The 20120-nt window shown below is 35.9% G+C and overlaps 1 protein-coding gene across 1 annotated transcript in view; it reads left to right on the forward strand.

Moving 5' to 3' along the window:
• The window catches only part of ENPEP (glutamyl aminopeptidase), an 81974-nt gene extending 67122 nt beyond the window's left edge, over positions 1–14852 (forward strand). The window contains exons 15-20 of the mRNA XM_032333152.1: positions 648–721; positions 827–931; positions 1017–1187; positions 3025–3165; positions 12420–12498; positions 13507–14852. Coding sequence (XP_032189043.1) covers positions 648–721; positions 827–931; positions 1017–1187; positions 3025–3165; positions 12420–12498; positions 13507–13650 — 714 coding nt within the window. The 3' untranslated portion in view covers positions 13651–14852. The remainder of the gene's footprint in view (positions 1–647; positions 722–826; positions 932–1016; positions 1188–3024; positions 3166–12419; positions 12499–13506) is intronic.
• Positions 14853–20120: the final 5268 nt, after the last annotated feature.

A 20120-nucleotide genomic window follows, 5' to 3' on the forward strand; every position in this document is an offset into this window, starting at 1 on the left:
TATTTTAGTGTTAGAAAGAATATAGTACAATATATTCTCTTGTTACAATAGATAAAATACTAATTAGATCCTATTTTCAATGGATTTATCTATGTTAAAATGAATTTATTCTTACTAATATATAACATTTTGTTTCCTTATTCCTGGACAATAACTGGACAAACGATTTAATATTTGTGGTCTTCATTTCCTTCATACAATAGGAATGTCGGTCCATCCTTGCCTATGGCAATAGAGATAGTATAGGTCATATAAAATAAACACCCTTTGTAAACCCAAAGGTGGCATATATATATTAGTTATCAGTATTTTTATTTCATCAATACTTGATTAATCTTCTTAGTGCAATAAGTATGTCAGGCATTACTCCATTTCTTACAAATGTTAACTAAAAAGTAGAGGTTAAAAGGAGCTTACCCCAAATTTTATAAAACATTAGAGAATGATCCAGGATGTTCTTATCTTCAGAACTGAAGCAAATTTGCCATGTTGTAAGAACTGAAAACATCTCTTTCCTAAGGAGAGGCCCAAAGTTCTCTGAACTAGTAGGAAAGAAGATTACAACAGGGGGCTATAGATTATAATAAATGAGGAACTGTTGATAAATAGTAAATTATTACTCATTGTACATAGTGCTTTTATTTCAGAAATACTTTCAAAGTCAAGTGAAGCCCATTGCAGATCTTCTGGGATGGAAGGACGACGGAGGCCACATTAAAAAGTTATTTCTTACATTTTTAAAACTAATTTTCATTTAATATTTGTTTGTATGTGTTAAAACACGTTAAAAAGTGCTCACAGCCCCCGCTTTATGTTTGTTTTTAAGGTTGCTCCGTGCCTCCGTGTTAGGGTTTGCGTGCAAAATGGGAGATCAAGAAGCCCTGGACAATGCTACCCAATTATTTCAGCAGTGGCTAAATGGGACTGTAAGGTGACTGTTCATGTGCTCATTTCTAGAGGACCTCAAATTTAGAAATGAAGAATAAAAATCTCTGAAACATTGTTTCTTCTTCTAGGCTTCCTGTAAATCTCAGGCTTCTGGTATATCGGTATGGAATGCAGAACTCTGGCAATGAGACTTCATGGAACTACACTCTTGATCAATACCAGAAAACTTCATTAGCTCAGGAAAAAGAAAAACTGTTGTACGGATTAGCATCGGTGAAGAATGTTACTCTTTTGTCAAGGTAAGTTTTTTTTTTTTTTTTTTTTCATTCATATGAGTGGCATTTGATGGTTTATGTGTCACGGTCACTTTAAGATGTGAATTAAAGTAGGATACGTTTTCAAGAACATCTATTAAAACTTATTTTCCCAGCAAGAAACAAAATATCCATGTAAGAGTGGAATAAAGAAATGTAATCTCACATGAAAACACTCTGGGAGTCCGCAGTTTCTAGTTGTGAACAGTGGTTCAACATTGTGATTCAGGACCTGGGGCGTTTTTCTTTCTGTCATCCTCAACATGTTGGATGTCTCATAACCTCTAGAGCTCCAAACAGTTTGTCTTCACACAAATATGTTTAGTGAAAGAAGAGCAAGGACAAAGGAGTTCCTTCTCATAAGGCTTTGTCTTTTATGCTAAAGGTGAGTTATTTCCGCTTCCCTTCATAACCAGAACTGAATCACACTTGATCATTCTGGGTTATACTCTAGGTCTACCTCTTGGTCATTTGCCAGAGAGGATGAACTTGAATTCCTTTGACTGATTTGGGCCATCATCATACTCTGAGGCTGGGGTAGGAGCCTACCTACTTCCCTAGGATCAAGGAGACCTTGATCCAAAACCCAGAACAAACTGGTTTCTGCCATCAGAGAAGGAGTATGTGCCACAATATGCACACATACACACAAAATATATTTATATTCCCACTCAGAAAGATTGCTTGAAGCACATCTATGAATCTTCTGCCTACACACATGCCCCAAATCAACTAGCATCTGCCCTAATTCATTTGTTGCCTACTTATGGTTTCTGAGTTATTTACTTCATTGACTTAACCAACATATAGGATGTCCTTTCTCTGTGTAGGTATATAAATTGTGGGAATAAAAATGAATAAGGCATGATATCTATCCTTGAGAAACATATAGGTCATGAACAAGGCAGAATATAAATAGGAAATTATGATGCAATAGCCAATTTGTAAGGATTACCAGAAACAAAGCCAGCAATACTCCTTCACCATCTTGCATTAGGGTAGATGTCCATTCTTCTGCTCTTGGCTCTAAAATAATCTATCAAGAACTTGATCATTTTGCCATTCCATAAAATATCATATTGATCCATTATTTTGATGCCACTGTGCTGATTATCTGATGAGAAAATTAGCAAGTGCTTACATGGCTTACCAAGACTCTTGTGAATTAGAGGATGAGTGATAAGTTACACAAAAATTCAGGACTATCACTAAAGTGCAGTTTCTGGAAGTTGAATGGTCTAGAGTATGTCAAGATATTCCTTCTAGGTACAGCCATGGCATGCAGTTGATAAAAATCTGTCAATTTGGTCACTTAATTTATCTTGGACTTCTTTGCATTAAACTATAATTAGAGCTAATTAATCTAACCATATAAATTGCTTTAGAAGGTTGTTTCTTACAATCTAGGGAAAAACAAATAAGATGTAACTGTTATTCTTTAGAAAATAAAAGTATAAATACTTTCCCTTAATTTATTGGTTTTTTAAAATTTTGAAGTTCAAGGGGATAATAGGTAAGTGGGTGAAGTGCTTGTATACAATAAATTCAGTTAATTTTTAAAAAGTTAATAGTTAACATTTTTTTTTCCTTTTTAAAGATTTTATGTATTTATTTGACAGAGAGAGATCACAAGTAAGCAGAGAGGCAGGCAGAGAGAGAGGAAGGGAAGCAGGCTCCCTGCCAAGCAGAGAGCCCGATACGGGACTCGATCCCAGGACCCTGAGATCATGACCCCAGCCGAAGGCAGCGGCGTAACCCACTGAGCCACCCAGGAGCCCAATAGTTAACATTTTGAATTGTTTTTCTGTTTGTGTTTTCTTAGATATTTAGATTTGCTCAAGGACCCAAACCTTATTAAAACTCAGGATGTGTTTACAGTTATCCGATATATCTCATACAACAGCTATGGGAAGAATATGGCCTGGAATTGGATTCAGCTCAACTGGGAATATCTAGTTGACAGGTGGGATAATCAGATAATGGCTTGTTCTCTCTGTTTGATATAATCGACAAGTTCTTTCTTTTTCTCTTTGTTGTACTTTCTATACAATATCTGGAATGGCGTATTACTAGAAGTGAAGGATCATGGTATTTTCCTTCCCAGGGAAGTAATAAACTAGTTAATTTTAGGCCCAATTCCTTTTCTGGAAATTATTTCTTCTAACTGATCTACAGAGTTCTGAAATCTGGAGAGATGCCTAAATTGCATTATTTTTAGTTTGGTTAAAACAGGTTAATATAACTGTTGTGTTAGCACCTAGTATAACGCCAGGCATGTATTTAATTCTCAAGATTTAATGAAAACTAAGCGAGTTTCTGGTCGTGGGTTCAAACTGGAGCCTTCTATCTTACTGAGCTTATATGGATGAAAACTTTTATCTCCCTTGACCAGATAATTATACTTTAGGTATTAAAGGGACCTACATTCTCTAGGCAATAGCAATTTTAAAATGGGAAACAGAAAGGACAAGAGAGGAACAAATCAAACTAAAGAGATGCTTTCCCAAATTTCTCATTCCTTCAGCCCCGTTTAGAAGAAATGTTGCTATTCTTGGTCCTAATCCTCTAAATTTAGTGGTTATTCCCACTAAAAACTTTCTTTACAGAATATAAAATAGAATATAGATTATATATCCCATGTAGACATTGACAAAAAGACCTTTACTGTCTGTAATTCCCACACTGAGGAACAGGCCCTGTTATCCTCTCCTAATCTCTCCTGTTTTCCTATCAGCACTCCCTCATTGATAATGACTGCCTTATCAGAAACACTAACTCTGAAGATAACTTTTATTTCTGTTCTCTTTTCTACTTCACAATTCACCAGGCTGTCATTAGGTTCATGCACATTTCTCATCCTTCTGAGATCCGTATCTATATCTTTCAACTAAGATACCCTACATTGCTTTTGCCTATCTGTGAGGAAGTTTTGGTTTTTCTGTTTTTGCAGTGATTGCATGTAACTGCTCATCCATCTCTACAAAAATTGACTGGCGTGTGTGTGTGTGTGTGTGTGTGTGTGTGTGTGTGTGTGTTGCTTTGTCCATCTGTTTATAACTGTTTCAATGAAATGCATGACTTAGAATTACTGAATCTTTCTATTGAGAACATGTTCTTATCTGAAGATAAAGCTTCATGTCATGCAAGCTAGTACCTTTCATTTGCTTAATATATGCCTAGTGACAAGTACTGAGTATTTTGTTTTAATCAAAAAGACCATAAGTCTTCCATTTTTTGAGCACATGATGCAGGAAGTCTATGCAGATGAAGAAGAATGCTTACTTTTGAATTATTATAAAAAGATAAGTAAATAATGTTCCATTTGCATTATAAAATGGCCATTCCCTTACTGCTTATTAAGTATAAAGTACTTTTCAAGGCTTATTTGAATAGTTCTGGTGTGATTTATTTCAAATAAGGCATTTTTCATTTAAAAAATTAGTTCATTACTGTACTTCTTAATAATTAATAACTAGAAAAAACAGGTGTTATTTTGTCATGGAAGTCATAAACATCTGGCCCTAAAATAAATGTATTAGACCTAATCCTGAATTTAAAAAATAATAAATTGATATTTATTTCCAATGCTAGTTCCAAAACCCTCACCCAAGGCTTTTAATATTTCTTCATAGTCTAATGATCTAATTCTCATGAGGTATTATTTCACATAGCCTCAAACATAAAATTATACTACAACCACATGTTGGACACAAAAATAACACCCAATATTAATTATGGTTAGTTTGAATAAATAGAATTTCCCTGCTAAAATTGGATAGGATGAATTAAACAAAAATGAGCAAGCTTTATACAAATATTTCCAAATTCCTGAATATTTTCCAGAATTCAGAATGAGTGATTTTCCTGTCTAGGTTCCTAAATAATTTGTTGTCATCCTAAAATAAATAAGCTGCTTTTTTGTAGATGGTTTTGTTATGTGATTGTTTTATGACAACTGATGGCCACACCACTAAAGCCCTTTCTAGTTTGAGACTTAATCAAAAAGTTCCAAAGATACTTCTTTTAAAAAACATGTTTATTTATTTATATTTGAGAGAGAGAGATGAGAGAGCATGAGAGGGGAGAAGGTTAGAGAGAGAAGAAGACTCCCCATGGAGTTGGGAGCCTGATGCGGGACTCCATCCCAGAACTCCGGGATCATGACCTGAGCCAAAGGGTCGCCCAACCAACCAAGCCACCCAAGCTCCCCTCCAAAGATACATTTGCAGTTAGTCTTTGCTTTTGTTTATTCCAGTACGGTCTCAAATGAAACCGTGAAGGTGAATGAACTCAATAAGTCAGCAGTGTAGTGTGCTAAGGTTTGATTTTAATTTACGACTATGGTTGAAAATTAAGTAAATGGGACATGACTGAAACCACTTAAAGACTGTCTCATAGACAAAAAGTTTAGTAAGAATCTAATTACAAGTTTTATGAGCATTGAAATAATTTTTTTGGATAATATAATAATACTTATATAAATATTAAGTCCAAGAAGATGATTATTATATAATTTTTTTAATGTTTAAGATAAATCCTTATTTTAGTTCTAAAAGTAATTAATATGATAAATATACAACATACTTTCCTTTAAATGCTACAGTTTATATGATATTGGTTTATTGGGATTAAACTCTTTTGTTCTTACATTTTTAGTATTCACACAGGTAGTTTCAGTCTTTATCCAATCTATTCATTGCTAGTTCCCTCAAATATCCTTTAATTTGTAGTCATGATGAGCAAAACAGAAAAGGAACATTATAGAATTATAGACAGCCACTGAGAAAAATTGTTTTCTTACCTCTAATTAACAGACTTTCTTTGAATCTACAGAATATCATTATAGCAACTTGTTGTGATTCTTTTTCTAAATCTCCCATTTTCTTATTATAAACTGGGTAGGTTTTTTTTTTTTTTTTGCACAAAATACAGATAAGCAAAAATAGGAATACAAAAATTACCTGTGATTCCACTACCTAGAAATAACCCTTTTCACACTACTATTTACCTTGAGACATTTTTCTATGGCTCTTTATTTATAGAAATGGAATCATACGATACATGTGGTTTTATAACCTGCTTCTCCCCCCGCATCATCCTTTATTGTGGATGTCTTTTCATGTCTTTAATGTTATTTTTGATGCTTCCTCAATGTTATTTTTGATGCTCAATCATATTTCAATGTGTAGATACATCTTAGTTTATTTACGCAATCTCTGTGTATTGGATAATAAAACTGTTCCAAACTGTCTGATGAATGTTGCAGAATGGCCGCCCAGAAAAAAAAATTTACTGTTAACTTTGACCATTTTTCCAACCCTTGCTCATACTCAGGGCTGTCTTTAGAAATTCCTTGCTAATGAAACACCCATATGTGAGATAGGAAACCATCAAAACCCTAGAGAAGAATACAAGCAACAAGCTCTTTGGCCTTGGCTACAGCAGTTTCTTACTAGACATGTCACCAGGGACAAGGGAAACAAAAGCAAAAATGAACTATTGGGACTTAGCAAGATAAAAATCTTCTGCACAGTGAAGGAAACAATCAACAAAACTAAAAGGCAGTCTACTGAATGGGAAAGATATTTTTAATAACATTTGATGAAGGACTAATATCCAAAATCTATAAAGAACTTATCAAACTCAACACTCAAGAAACAGATAATCCAGTTAAGAAATGGGCAGAAGATATGAATAGACATTTTTCCAAGAAGACATACAGATGGCCAACAGACACACATGAAAAGGTGTTCAACATCACTCATCATCAAGGAAATACAAATCAAAACCATGATGAGATAACACCTTACCTGTCAGAATGGCTGAAACTAACAACACAGGAAAAAACAAGTGTTGGCAAGATGCAGAGAAAGGGGAACTCTTTTGAACTGTTGGTGAGAATGCAAGCTGGTGCAACCACTCTGGAGAACAGTATAACAGTTCCTCAGAAAGCTAAAAATAGAACTACCCTATGATCCAGCAATTGCATTACTAGGTATTTACTCAAAGGATACAAAAATATACATTGAAGGAATACATGCACCCCGATGTCTATAGCAGCATTATCAATAATAACAGACTACAGAGAGAGCCCAAATGCCAATCAGCTGATGAATGGATAAAGAAGAGGTGGTGTATATATACAATGGAATACTACTTAGCTGTCAAAAAGAATGAAATTTTGCCGTTTGCAATGACCTGGGTGGAGCTAGAGTATATTATGCTAAGCAAAATAAATCAGAGAAAGACAAATACCATATGATTTCACTCATATGTGGAATTTAAGTAACAAAACCAATGAATATTCAGGAAGGAAAAAGAGAGAGGAGAAAACAAATCATGAGAGATTCTTAACTGTGGAGAACAAACCAAGGGCTGAGGGAGGGAGCTAGGAGATGGATAGGATAGATGAGTGATGGGTATTAAGGAGGGCACTTCTTATGATGAGCACTGGGTGTTATGTATAAAATGATGAACCACTGAAATTCTACACCTGAAACAATACTGAACTGTTTGTTAACTAACAAACAGTTAACAAACAGTTATACAGTTATACCCTCAATTAGCAAGGGTATTTCTTTTTTTCTTTCATTTAAATTCTGTTAACAAACAGTTAACTGTTAACAGAATTTAAATGAAAGAAAAAAAGAAATACCCTTGCTAATTGAGTATATAAAAACTGATATCTCATTTTAAATTATAATCCTTTTAGCCAGTAAATATTATATAACATCTATCATGAGCCAGGCATTGTGCTTGGGATTGGAGATACAATAGTAGAAACAGACCTGATCTCTGTCCTCATGGAGTTTAAGATCTGGTAATGGAGACCAATACTAATTAAGGAATCACACAAATGCATGTACACTTAAAACTGTAATAACTGCAAACAGAAGACGTTCTAGTCACACTGGAAGAGTGTAAAAGGGAAACTGGCCAAGTCAAGAGCATTTGGACATTAAGGGCTTCCCTAAGGAAGTGATGGTTGAGCTGAATTCTAAAGGAAAAGCAGGAGTTATTTAGGTGAACAGGAGATGAAACATTCCTGGCTGAATACCTTCTATCAGAAAAGAGAAAAGATAAGGGCCAACCTTTGCAAGGTCAGGTTAAGATTTGGGCTGTTGTTATAAGAACAGTGCAAAGTCACTAAAAGATTTTAAGTAAGAAAGTGAAATGACTAATTTTATTTTGAAAAGAAAGCTCTGGTGGTAAAGCACAGACCTAGATGGGAGCCAGAGTGAATTTGAGAAAAGCTGTTAGAGAGCTATTGGCACAGTCACAGAAAAAGATAGTGGTAGATTGGACTCTGGATATAAGAATCAAGATGAAGAGGTAAGAACATTTAGAGCTTGGTGAATTAGCAATAAAAGTGAGGGGACAAGGATAATGCCTAGATTTGTAGGAGAAGGAGAACAATGAATTCAGTTTCCTATTTATGATGCCATTGAGTTTCTTTTGAAATGCTGAATTGGAGATTGTTTCAAGGAAGTTATAGTCTCAAATGCTACTTAAGGTTTAAGTAAATCCAAGACTGAAAAACGTCCATTAGATTTGCTGGCATAGTAACTCTAGAAAGAGTTTTTCAGTGGAACGATGGTGACAGAACCTAAATTGAAGCAATTTAATTAATCAATCAGTGGAGAAGAAATGAAGATACGAAATGTAGATAACTGTCTTATAAATTTTGACCCTGAAAGAAGAGGTGAGATAAAGGAAATTAAGAGATGCCAGATCAAGGAAAAGAATAATTTTCTTTTTCTTTGTGGAAGATAGTTTTTTGTTTTTGTTTTTGTTTTTGTTTTTAAAGATTTTTATTTATTTATTTATTTGCCAGAGATCACAAGTAGGCAAAGAGGCAGGCAGAGAAAGAGAGGAGGAAGCAGGCTTCCAGCGGAGCAGAAAGCTCAATGTAAGGCTCAATCCCAGAACCCTGGGATCATGACCTGAGCCAAAGGCAGAGGCTTTAACCCACTGAGCAACCCAGGCGCCCCCATGGAAGATAGTTTTAATATGTTTACTTTATTTTAAAGCTGATGAGAAAGAGCTAGTGATGAATGAGAGATTTAATATATAAGACAGAAAAGATTCTTTTTTAAAATAAAATTTTTAAGAAAGTGGGGAGAACAAAGATACAGATGTAGTGAAAAGAAGGGCCATCTGTAACCCAATGTTTATAGCAGCAATGGCCACGGTCGCCAAACTATGGAAAGAACCAAGATGCCCTTCAACGGATGAATGGATAAGGAGGATGTGGTCCATATACACTATGGAGTATTATGCCTCCATCAGAAAGGACGAATACCCAACTTTTGTAGCAACATGGACGGGACTGGAAGAGATTATGCTGAGTGAAATAAGTCAAGCAGAGAGAGTCAATTATCATATGGTTTCACTTATTTGTGGAGCATAACAAATATCATGGAGGACAAGGGGTGTTAGAGAGGAGAAGGGAATTGGGGTAAATTGGAAGGGAGGTGAATCATGAGAGACTCTGAAAAACAATCTGAGGGGTTTGAAGTGGCGGGGAGGTGGGAGGTTGAGATACCAGGTGGTGGGTATTATAGAGGGCATAGATTGCATGGAGCACTGGGTGTGGTGAAAAAATAATGAATACTGTTTTTCTGAAAATAAATTAATTAATTAAAAAAAAGGAAGTGGGGAGAAGTTGAAGTCAATGCACAGATGACAGAAGAAAAACAGGTATCTTTGTATGTCTGTAAACTAAAAGATGTAGGAGGTACTATGTATTTCCTCTGTGAATTAGAAGATAAGGTCATCTTTGTTGGAGAAGGAGGGAAGCAGGAGAATGTCTGGAGGTTTAAGAGAATGAAAACACTTGAAAAAAGTAATTCAAGGATTAAGAGAATGAACTCTCCAGGGTAATGTAGGAGGACTGTCAACAGGGAGGGTCCATCTAAGATTGATATTCATGAATTTATACTAAAACATTTTGGAAAAAGTTGGGTGACCTCCCTTGACTGATGAGCCACTTGACGCAAACACAGAGGAGATGGGCAGTTGATTTCATCCAAAGCTAGAGTGTTTGCTGCTAGAAACAAGTTATTAAACTGTAAGGGAGTTTAGGGCTTAGGAAAAAATGTTATTAGAAGAGGTAGATCCTGGAATCTAAACTATATAAGGAAAAAAGTGCAAGAAAAGGAAGAGCTGGTGGTCCAGGAGAATAGGGCTAGGGATGGTTGATGGGCCAGAAATCCGTATGAAGTCAGAGAATGGTCACAGTGGAAACTGAAAGGTAAATTTTATCACGAAGGGTGCATGAATGAACAATTTTAGAGACAGTGTACTTATTGATGATCACAAGGCATGATCATGGGAATTGACAGTCAAAGCAAAGAAAATATCATTGGGAATGAGAATGTCAAGAAACTAAGAAGCTGAGATGTTAAATTTATCATCGATGCTGGCCTTGAAATCACAGCTTGGAGTAGAGAGGAAGACTAGGAGTCAGGTGCTAAAGTGTATCATAAGTTACGTGAGAGGGAATAATTAGAAGGAACAGAGGTTTTTAAAAAGAGTAGAGAAATGCTGGTCTGGAATCCACAGTGGGGAGCATGAGCACATCAACTCCATTTCTGACCTGCTTCTATGAAGGATGTGGGAAAATAAATGTTCCCCAAATGAGAAGAAATACTCCCTGGAAAGAGTTCATTCCAGAAGGCTAGTTGGAAGAGATCTCAGAGTCTGTGAGGGGTGAGGACAAGCAGCATACACATTATATTTGGGATAATGACTGATGACATTAAGTAAAGGGAAATTGCTTACATTAGATTGTTAAGACATGAGAGATGAAAAAAATGGTGGATTTCAGTTCAGTGGTGTCTGTGATAAGAGTGAGCACTGGACCTAGTTCACTGAAAATCATGGTTACTTATTAGAACATTTCCTGTTTTTTCCCCCCCACTGGTTTATTTTCTCTTTATGTTTCTTTTGCAAACTGCTGATTCATTTCTTTGATAATTTCACATTGGCATATTTCTCCTTTTTACCAGTTTGTAAGTGTTCTTTGTATAGTGAAAATATTTGCTCTTTTCACAACAAAAGAATGAATTTTTACTTAATTTTATAAGCTTTTTAGTATAAACATTTAAAAAATACATACAACAAACTTTATTAGCTTTTATCTCCATGACCTCTGCTTTTGTTATAATTTTTAAATGTAAAATTTCTTCTAATGTTTGTTTACCTCTCCATGTAGTGTTATGTTTTCTTTTATCCTTCCCCGGCATTCCAGTGGTTCAAAGCTAATACATAATTCTTGTAGTTGTTTTTTTCATACCGTGATTGGTTGCAATCATGCAATTCAGTAATCGCGATTATTTGTATTATGGTCTGCAAGGAAATTTCTGATTCTTGTTCTATAAGAGAGAAAGTATGAGAAGGACAGGAATAGAGTATCATCTCTAAAATCCTATCCTTGCACTTAGCTTCAAGTGTCTTTGCGTAGCCCGACTAATATAGATCATATTGGGTGATACAGACTAATACAGTATGCAAGTAGCTCATAAAGCTTTTTGAAAGAAGAATAAATAGCTTATGTTCAAATTTCTGTACCTGAGGGAAGATACATGGAGGATTTATCAGGGTAAAGTTGACTAGAGCTGCTTTGCTGTGTGGGAAGCACAGAAATGCAGCAGCTTAAAGGACATGCATAATTATTTCTCACTCATGCTAGTCTCCCGGAGCGAGAACTCCCAAGTTGTTAAAGGGTTCTGCCCCACGAGGCCTAGGACCTTATCCTGTCGGTGTGGCTAGAACTTGGAGGAAGGGAATAAAAGGCAAGCAATTTTCCTTCACTCAAGCAAGGAAGCAGAGGTTGAATGTGGCATTTATGTTCCTGTTCTTCTGATAAGAACTGAGCCGCCCATCTGCACCTCGCCCTGAGGGAGGTGGAGGAATGTGATCTCTTGTCTGGGTTCTCATGTGTGCAGGATAAAAGAACAGATTGGGAGAATCCAACCAGCAGTCTACCACATCTGGGATGATGGTGTGGCTCTGTCTACAAAAAGGTTGAAAGATGTATTAAGAATTTTTCCTGAATAGAAATTTTAAATCAGATGTGTTTACTTACTGTTTTGCTTACTTTGAAAATTACTATTTTTAAAACCCCACAAATCAAAAGGAAATTTCTACATCCAGAAAAGGATTTAAAATTCTGGGCACTTATATTCCCTCTTCCTTCCTTAAATTTCTCTTCAGATATACACTCAATGACAGAAACCTTGGCAGGATTGTCACAATAGCAGAACCTTTCAACACTGAACTTCAGCTTTGGCAGGTATGAAGTGAAATCCCTCTAAACTTGTCTAGGAAGAACAGAGTTAAACTTTTCTTTTCCTTTTTTTTTTTTTTTTTTCAAATGGAAATGGCATTTTCTCTATTCAGATCTCAGAAGACAAGGAGAAAGAAATAAGTTTTATATTTAATTAAATGTAGACCTACTTTTTCTAAACTGAAAACAATTCAAGTAACAAAGTGTAAAAGTTGAGAAAATTGAGGCCGTGAGAGGCTTAGAAGGTTGCATGAGACCTTCTGGCTTACCAAAGTGTGGACCATATGTCTCCTCTTTCCTTGTATGTAACTTGGAATAAGATAGTCAAGATTTGATTCCTTTCAAAATTCATAGTTTTGGAATTTAAAGATGTTTACGTTTCAAATATCTCAGTTCCCAGAGGGAAAAACGTTTATTAGTGTTGGAAAATTGAGGTTGTATGAATTTTCATTATCTGTGTATTATGTATTGGAACGTTAACATTCTTCTGAACAAAATTATTCTTATTTTTGGAAGTGACAGATAATATTATGATTGAGTTTGGGGGAGGATTTTGGAAGGAAGATGAAAGAGAGAACAAAGGTTAACAGCAGTGGTATTATGAGGCCTTAATAAGGGAGCTGAAAGTATATTAAAATGTCCCAGTTCCTGAAGCGAAAGGCTAAGCAAAGCCCACATTCCACACATTGGGTTTTCCAGGAACCATGCACAGAAAATAGAGAAGCAGCGGAAGCACAGAGGGGCATGCAGCCATTAGTGTGCTGCTCTCCTTCCCCAAGATGGCAGAGCCTCTCTGGACCTGACATGCTGCCAAAAGTCCAAAAGTCATGGGTAATGATTGCCAATCTGAGAGAAGGGCTCAGTCTAATTGATGCACCAAGACATGTAACTCAGTGTTGTGCAATGATAATGAATTTCCAGGGAAGAAGACGACAAATCCAGCTTGTAAATAAAAGCCTTGAATACTAATTGGGCTGAAAATGACTTTCTTAATTATTTCTCTCTCATTTCTAGATGGAGAGTTTTTTCAAAAAGTATCCAGATGCTGGAGCAGGAGAAAAACCTAGGGAACAAGTGCTGGAAACAGTGAAGAACAATATCGAGTGGTTAAGGCAAAACAGAAACACCATAAGACAATGGTTTTTGGATTTACCTTAAGGATGGTTAATGTGTCCAAATGTCATATTTTAATTTTATGATTCTATTGTTTCTCCTATTACATATATTTTGGCCAAATTTACAAGCACTATGGAGGGAGTCTTATACACAGATATTGCTCTTGCTAAGTAGTGTGTTTCTGTCTTGCAAAGCTTTCAAATTGTTCTTCTTTGTTTATGAAGGAAGATACTAATACAGTAGTTAATGTACTCAGGGATTTCTTCTAAGTGTACTTCATAGGAGATTCTTTGCAAACTGAAGAGAATTTAATAGCCATTTTAATGTCTTTAAATATCATTCTTTATATCTTAAATCTGTGAAAATAGAACAATTTGGTCTTAGCTTTACATTTTTAGTACCAAAGAAACACCACTTAATCTTCTCTCTTGATTGATTTTTAAAGTTTAAATACCAGTACTTGAGGGACCAAAATTACCATCTTAATCTTTATTTTATTATTCAGAATTACACATATCTAATATCATTGTATTCACATGTGTCCTACTCCTTTAAATCCTACCAAAGTAACCCAGGTTTAAATTTTACTCAAGGATTGCATGAATTAGCCAAAGAAAGCCTATTGCCTTCACTCTAAAATCAACAAAAACATTCTCTTCTCCTTTTTAAAATAAATCTGAATGGTTAACCTGAAGAAAATATGTTGTTTTCCAGTGTCACTTTACTCTTGAATAATAATGACTGCTGCATTCCCCAAATAACTTACCATGAGGCAAAAGCAATTCAAGAACCTAGCCTTTTTCATGCTTGGTACTCTGTCGTCCTGCTCCATTCCCTACAAAGCTCCTTCAAATATGCTATGAAATTAGAGGAAAGATAGTGCTTAACTTTGCTCCATGGATTTTAGAGAAAAAAGGCTAAATAATTGGAAACTGGCCAGGAAAGAGAGAAGGCTGATTATTCCATAAAACTAAATGGAATTAGAATTTAGCTTTGATCTAACCTAGCAATCTAAGTGTGAAAATGAGGAAACCCATGTATGTCTCCAGCATGACTCTGCATATCTGAGGATATATCTTCTTATAGATAACTTTTATGTATAAGCCTTTAGATCCTAATCCACACAGAATAGCACTGATCAAATTTATATTCGTGATTTGATTAAAGACATCAATTTTAGAGACTATGGACTCTGAAAAACAATCTGAGGGTTTTGAAGGGCCGGGGGTGGGAGGCTGGGGGAACCAGGTGGTGGGTATTGGAGAGGGCATGGATTGCATGGAGCACTGGATGTGGTGCAAAAACAATGAATACTGTTACGCTGAAAAGAAATAAAAAATTTAAAAAAAAAAAGCCATCAATTTTGTAGAAGCCGGTGGCAAGAATAGGTTTACTAATGGCACTGGATGCCTAGTAGATCCACAACGTAAGCTGAATAGACAGCAAAGAAGGTAAATGACTACATTTCAGTCAGCTGTATCTAGAAAATCTAAATTTATTTGGAAACTTCAGAAGTATAAAATGATTTAAGATTGATTTGATGCTAATTGAAGCACATGGAAACAATCAAAATCTTAGCTTTGACTTTATCTATAGTATATTATGCCTTAATTAAATACTCTCAGGCTCTGTAAACTTTTTTAGTGCTATTTCTTAATTATTGCTTCTCAATCTACACAGCTATATTGAGAAATTCAAATACAGGCAGGCGGGAGTGGGGGGAGTTGTTGTAGGGGAAGATCTAAAAAAAGAAAAAGAAAAAGAAATTTCCAGTCCAGAACTTTAAAAATGTTATTTTAAATGACTTCAGAAGAAAACACACATTAACACCATAAATCATCAGGAAAGCCCTATTATCCTCATGAGGTTTAACACTCTAACTTCAAATTAATCCCAATCAAAACCAGCACTTGAAGTCTATGCATTGTTTCAAGTCGACATAAAAGGAGGGGGATGGATTACCCTCCCACTTTATATAATAAACACATTTTTAAAGAAAAATATAAGTTTGAGGGGGATGGTAAATAAGACAATTCCAACTTGCCTCTAAGTCATTCTGTTTTATTCCATTTTAAGCAGTAAAATGGAAAATGAATTGTTTAGTTCTCTTTACTCCACGTGAAAAAGAGCCGTGCATACTCTGTCATAATAACTTCACTAGCCCATTACACCCTTCTCAAACAGCATCTGGTTTTTAAAATGCTGGTGACCAACGGACAGACCCATGCCAAGAAGAATTTACTACTCTGCTTGCTTGGTTTGTCCTGATTTTCACAGGGGAGGAAAATTTGTATATTGTTTCTGAAAGTAAACTGCAGTAAGCCATCAACTTTTAAAAATTAACTGGAAGAAATGATCAGCAAGGTCATGTGGCAAGGAATAGGGCTGGTATTATTGCCTTGGACCTAGGCAGTCTCCTCCTGTATTCTAGATCATTGCTTTGCACCCACATAAAAATAAACTAAGAGTTCAAATAATAAACCATGAGCAAAAGTGACAGGTGGGTAAGGTTTGGGAAGCAGACCTATACAGCTAGGTTGAAAGCAATGGTATTCCTGTATACCCTCTCTCTTGGTAAAGTGTTAGTCTAAAAATAGGTAAATGTAAAGGGGGAACAAAAATTTAGAACAGTGATTCTCAAAGGAAATCAAGACTAAGGAGGGAACTGAAGGTAGGGGAATAGAATCACCAGTGGAGCTTTCTAAAACATTAACTAATAATAATAACAAAGTGGGGGTTTTTTGTTTGTTTTTTAAGCCAAGCACTATTCTCAACACTAGTACTCTACACACTGCCTAAACACTAGGACTCCACATACTTTAATTTCTATATATTTACAAAAACCCCATGAGGTACATACTGTTAATATCTTATTTTACAGATGGAGAAACTGAGACAGAGAAGTTGTAGAACTTGATCAAGCCATAAAGTAGTGTCTGGCACCAGCCAGGATTTCGAACCTAGGCAGTTTATTACCAGAATCTATGTTCTTAATGGCAGCATTAGAATAGAAATGTGTGCCTTAAAACTGGAGGGATTGATGGGATAACTGGGTGACAGGCATTAAGGAGGGCATGTGATGTAATGAGCACTGGGTGTTTTATACAACTGATGAATCACTGAGCTCTACCTCTGAAACTAATGATACACTATATGTTAATTGAATTTAAATAATTAAAATAAAAAAACAAAAAAAATGAATTGGAGTGATCTGGATCTGAATTTCAGCTACTTGGTAGTCAAGTACCTTTAATCTCTCCGTTGTTCAGTGTCCTCATCTATAAAGTGGGGATACAAATAGTAACTACCTCAATGGGTTGCTGTGAGAATGAAATGCAAGAATGCAGATAAAGCCTAAATGTATGGGAAATAATAATCACTGAATAAACATTAGATGCTTTTATTGTCATTATTAAGGCTCCTAGTCCCCACTTGTGACACTAGTGTGGACAACACAGTAAACCTGGGTTCAAGAGTCACCGAACGTAAGCAAGTGAAGGCACTAAGGGGAGACAATGTGTCTGACTATGGTACTGTTCACAAAGAGTTCCTGTCCCTCCATGGGTAGGATCCCATTATCTCACCCCACCAAAGTCTAGCATGGGTATGTGACTTACTGTGGTTGGTGGGGGGAGGGGGTTTGGGAGAAGGGGGTGGGATTATGGACATTGGGGAGGGTATGTGCTTTGGTGAGTGCTGTGAAGTGTGTAAACCTGGTGATTCACAGGCCTGTACCCCTGGGGATAAAAACATATGTTTATAAAAAATAAAAAATTAAAAAAAAAAGTGATAATATGCTGATTTGAGTCAAAAATATCCAAAGTGAGCACATGTTTGCCATTAGATCCAATAATCCTATATATGGTAGAATGTATAGCAGCATCCCTGGATTTTATTCTCTTCTTGCCAGTAGTGTCTCCCCCATTCCCAGATGTCTCTAGACATGGCCAAGTGCCCTGTAGGAGGCCAAATCTCCCCAGTTGAGGATCACTGCCTAACCTTAAACTTGTGAATAGACGCTATGGGCATCATTTAGCCAAAGTAAATGGTAAGTGAGGAAAGCATAGCAATTAAAAGATCATTGAAAGGAAAATGAAGTTTGGGGAAAGGAATGATAATGAGAAGTCTGAATAAAGTACTCATTCATTCATATATTCATTCAAATAACTAATATTAAAAATTATCTATTATAGGGGCACCTGGGTGACTTAGTTAAGTGCCCAACTCTTCACGGGGTGTGGTGCAAAAATAATGAATACTGTTATGCTGGAAATAAAAAAAAATAATAATAAAAAAAAATATAAAGAACATGAAAAAAAAAAAAAAATCTATTATATAGCAAGACTTGTTCTTGTTTTAGGTACTGGTTGGCCTAGATTCAGGAATAGATTTAGAAGACAGCTGGAACCAGTGTGCCTGGGTGGTTCAGTCTGTTAAGTGTCCAACTCTTGATCTCAACTCAGGTCTGGATCTCAGGGTTATGAGATCAAGTCCAAGTTGAGTTCCATGCTGGGCATGGAGCCTTCTTAATAAACAAAAAAACAGAAGACAACTGGAAGAAAAATTGAGTCAGGGAATTAATGGAGTGGGATGAAACACATGGGGCAAGGAGAATGTGGGAAGTCATTGACTAACTTCGGCAAACAACACCACCTTGACTGGATGTTCCACTGGAAAGCCTTTAAATACTATTTGTCACTTACATGAATAAAATGTTTATTTTCTGATGACAATGTAGATCATCTGATTTAAATGGTATCTGACAACATGCTAGATATTGTCTATTGTCCCTGCACCTCCATTTCTCCCAGCTTCTCTGTCCCTATCCTCCTGTATTGCCAAGCTGGGATGCCAAAAATTGCACTTCTCTGGCTTCCACATGATTTAAATTCTGCCAATGATATGCACTTCTATGTGACTTGAAAGGAAAATGGAAGAGAGGCTGTTCTTCCTTTCCAGGAGAGTTCAAGGTAAAGCAGTTTCTAGTGTACATGTGAGCTGACAGCTTCTGAACTCATATCCCTGTGTATTTGCCATCTCTGTGGTGCAGGGAAGCTCTGATGAGATACTCAGAGTTTCCTCACTTCTGTGTGATACTAGCAGTTTCTGATCTCTGGATCAAAATGGCGGTGATATGCAACCTTGAAACCAGAAACCTGGCACTAACCCTCTGATTTCTATTACTCCTGCCCTTTTAATGATGTGTAAGGCCTAATACCTTGTATTTCATCTTTTTCTGCTTGGTGTATCTACAATATTTTCTCAAGTGACTTTTGAATGATACAAAGTGTAACTACAGAGTTTGTTTGAGTTTATGTTTCCATTTTACCCAGTGCTCCTTTCCTGCCATCTTCCTTAACATGTAAAAAGCTCCAAGCTGGGTCCTTTGCTTGGCACAGACTGATGAACTAGAATGACTCTCAGAGAGTCTGTTCTAGTGTTGATGAGTTTTAGAATATAGGAGAAATTATGATAGGCAGCATTTGAGACAGAGTCATATTTGTAATCAAGGAGAAGAAGCTGGAGCAGTGTGTTTCCCTTTTAGGTTGGGATACATAAGCATACTAGAATCATCACTGATAAATCATCAAACTTTATTTCTTCAATTCCTCAAGTGTTAAACACAGAGTTACCAAATGATGCCACCACTTATTATATACCCAAGACAACTGAAAATATAAGTCCACACAAAAACAGATACATGAATAATCAAAGAATCATTCATAATAACCAAAGGTGGAAATGATCTAAATGTCCATCAACTGATGAATGGATTAAAAAAAAAAAGGGCGGTACAACCATACTTTAATATGATATATACTTTAACATGGATGAAACTTGAAAACATTACGCTAAGTGAGAGAAGCTAGTCACAATAAGCCACACATTATATAATTCTGTTTTTATGAAATGTCCTAAATAGACAAAGCTGTACAGACAGAAGGTAGATTAGGTGGTTGCCAGGGGCTCAGGAAGAGGATATGGGAAGTGGTTGCTAATGCTTTATTTTTGAGATGATGAGAATGTTCTAAAATGTGATTATAGTGGGGCACCTGGCTGGCTCACTCAGTAGAGCATATGCGACTCTTACTTTCAGGGTGTGAGTTCAAGCCCCACGTTGGGTGTAAAGCCTTCTTAAAACTAAAAAATAAAATAAAATAAAGGTTATGGTTGCACAAATTTAAATATACTGACAACAACTGAATTGTAATACTACTTTAAAAGGTTGAATTTAATGTATGAATTATGTCTCAATAAAGCTATTACAAAAAAGTTGTCTTCCCTTTTTGGAGTCTCACTAAACTAAATCACACAGTAGTACTGGTTCATGAGAAGGCTTTATATTCTCTGCAATAGGTAGTGGAAATATAGCAGCATAAGCACCAAGTGCTTATGAAGTTTGTCTCCTTAAAATTGTTTCTACTTCCAGATTCAAGAATTTGCATCATTAATTCTAAATGATCCTTGTATTTTTACTGTAAGATTAAGTTGTTTCTTAAATTGCATTTTTC

The sequence above is a fragment of the Mustela erminea genome, chromosome 2, assembly GCF_009829155.1.
Source record: "Mustela erminea isolate mMusErm1 chromosome 2, mMusErm1.Pri, whole genome shotgun sequence".
NCBI lineage: Eukaryota > Metazoa > Chordata > Mammalia > Carnivora > Mustelidae > Mustela > Mustela erminea.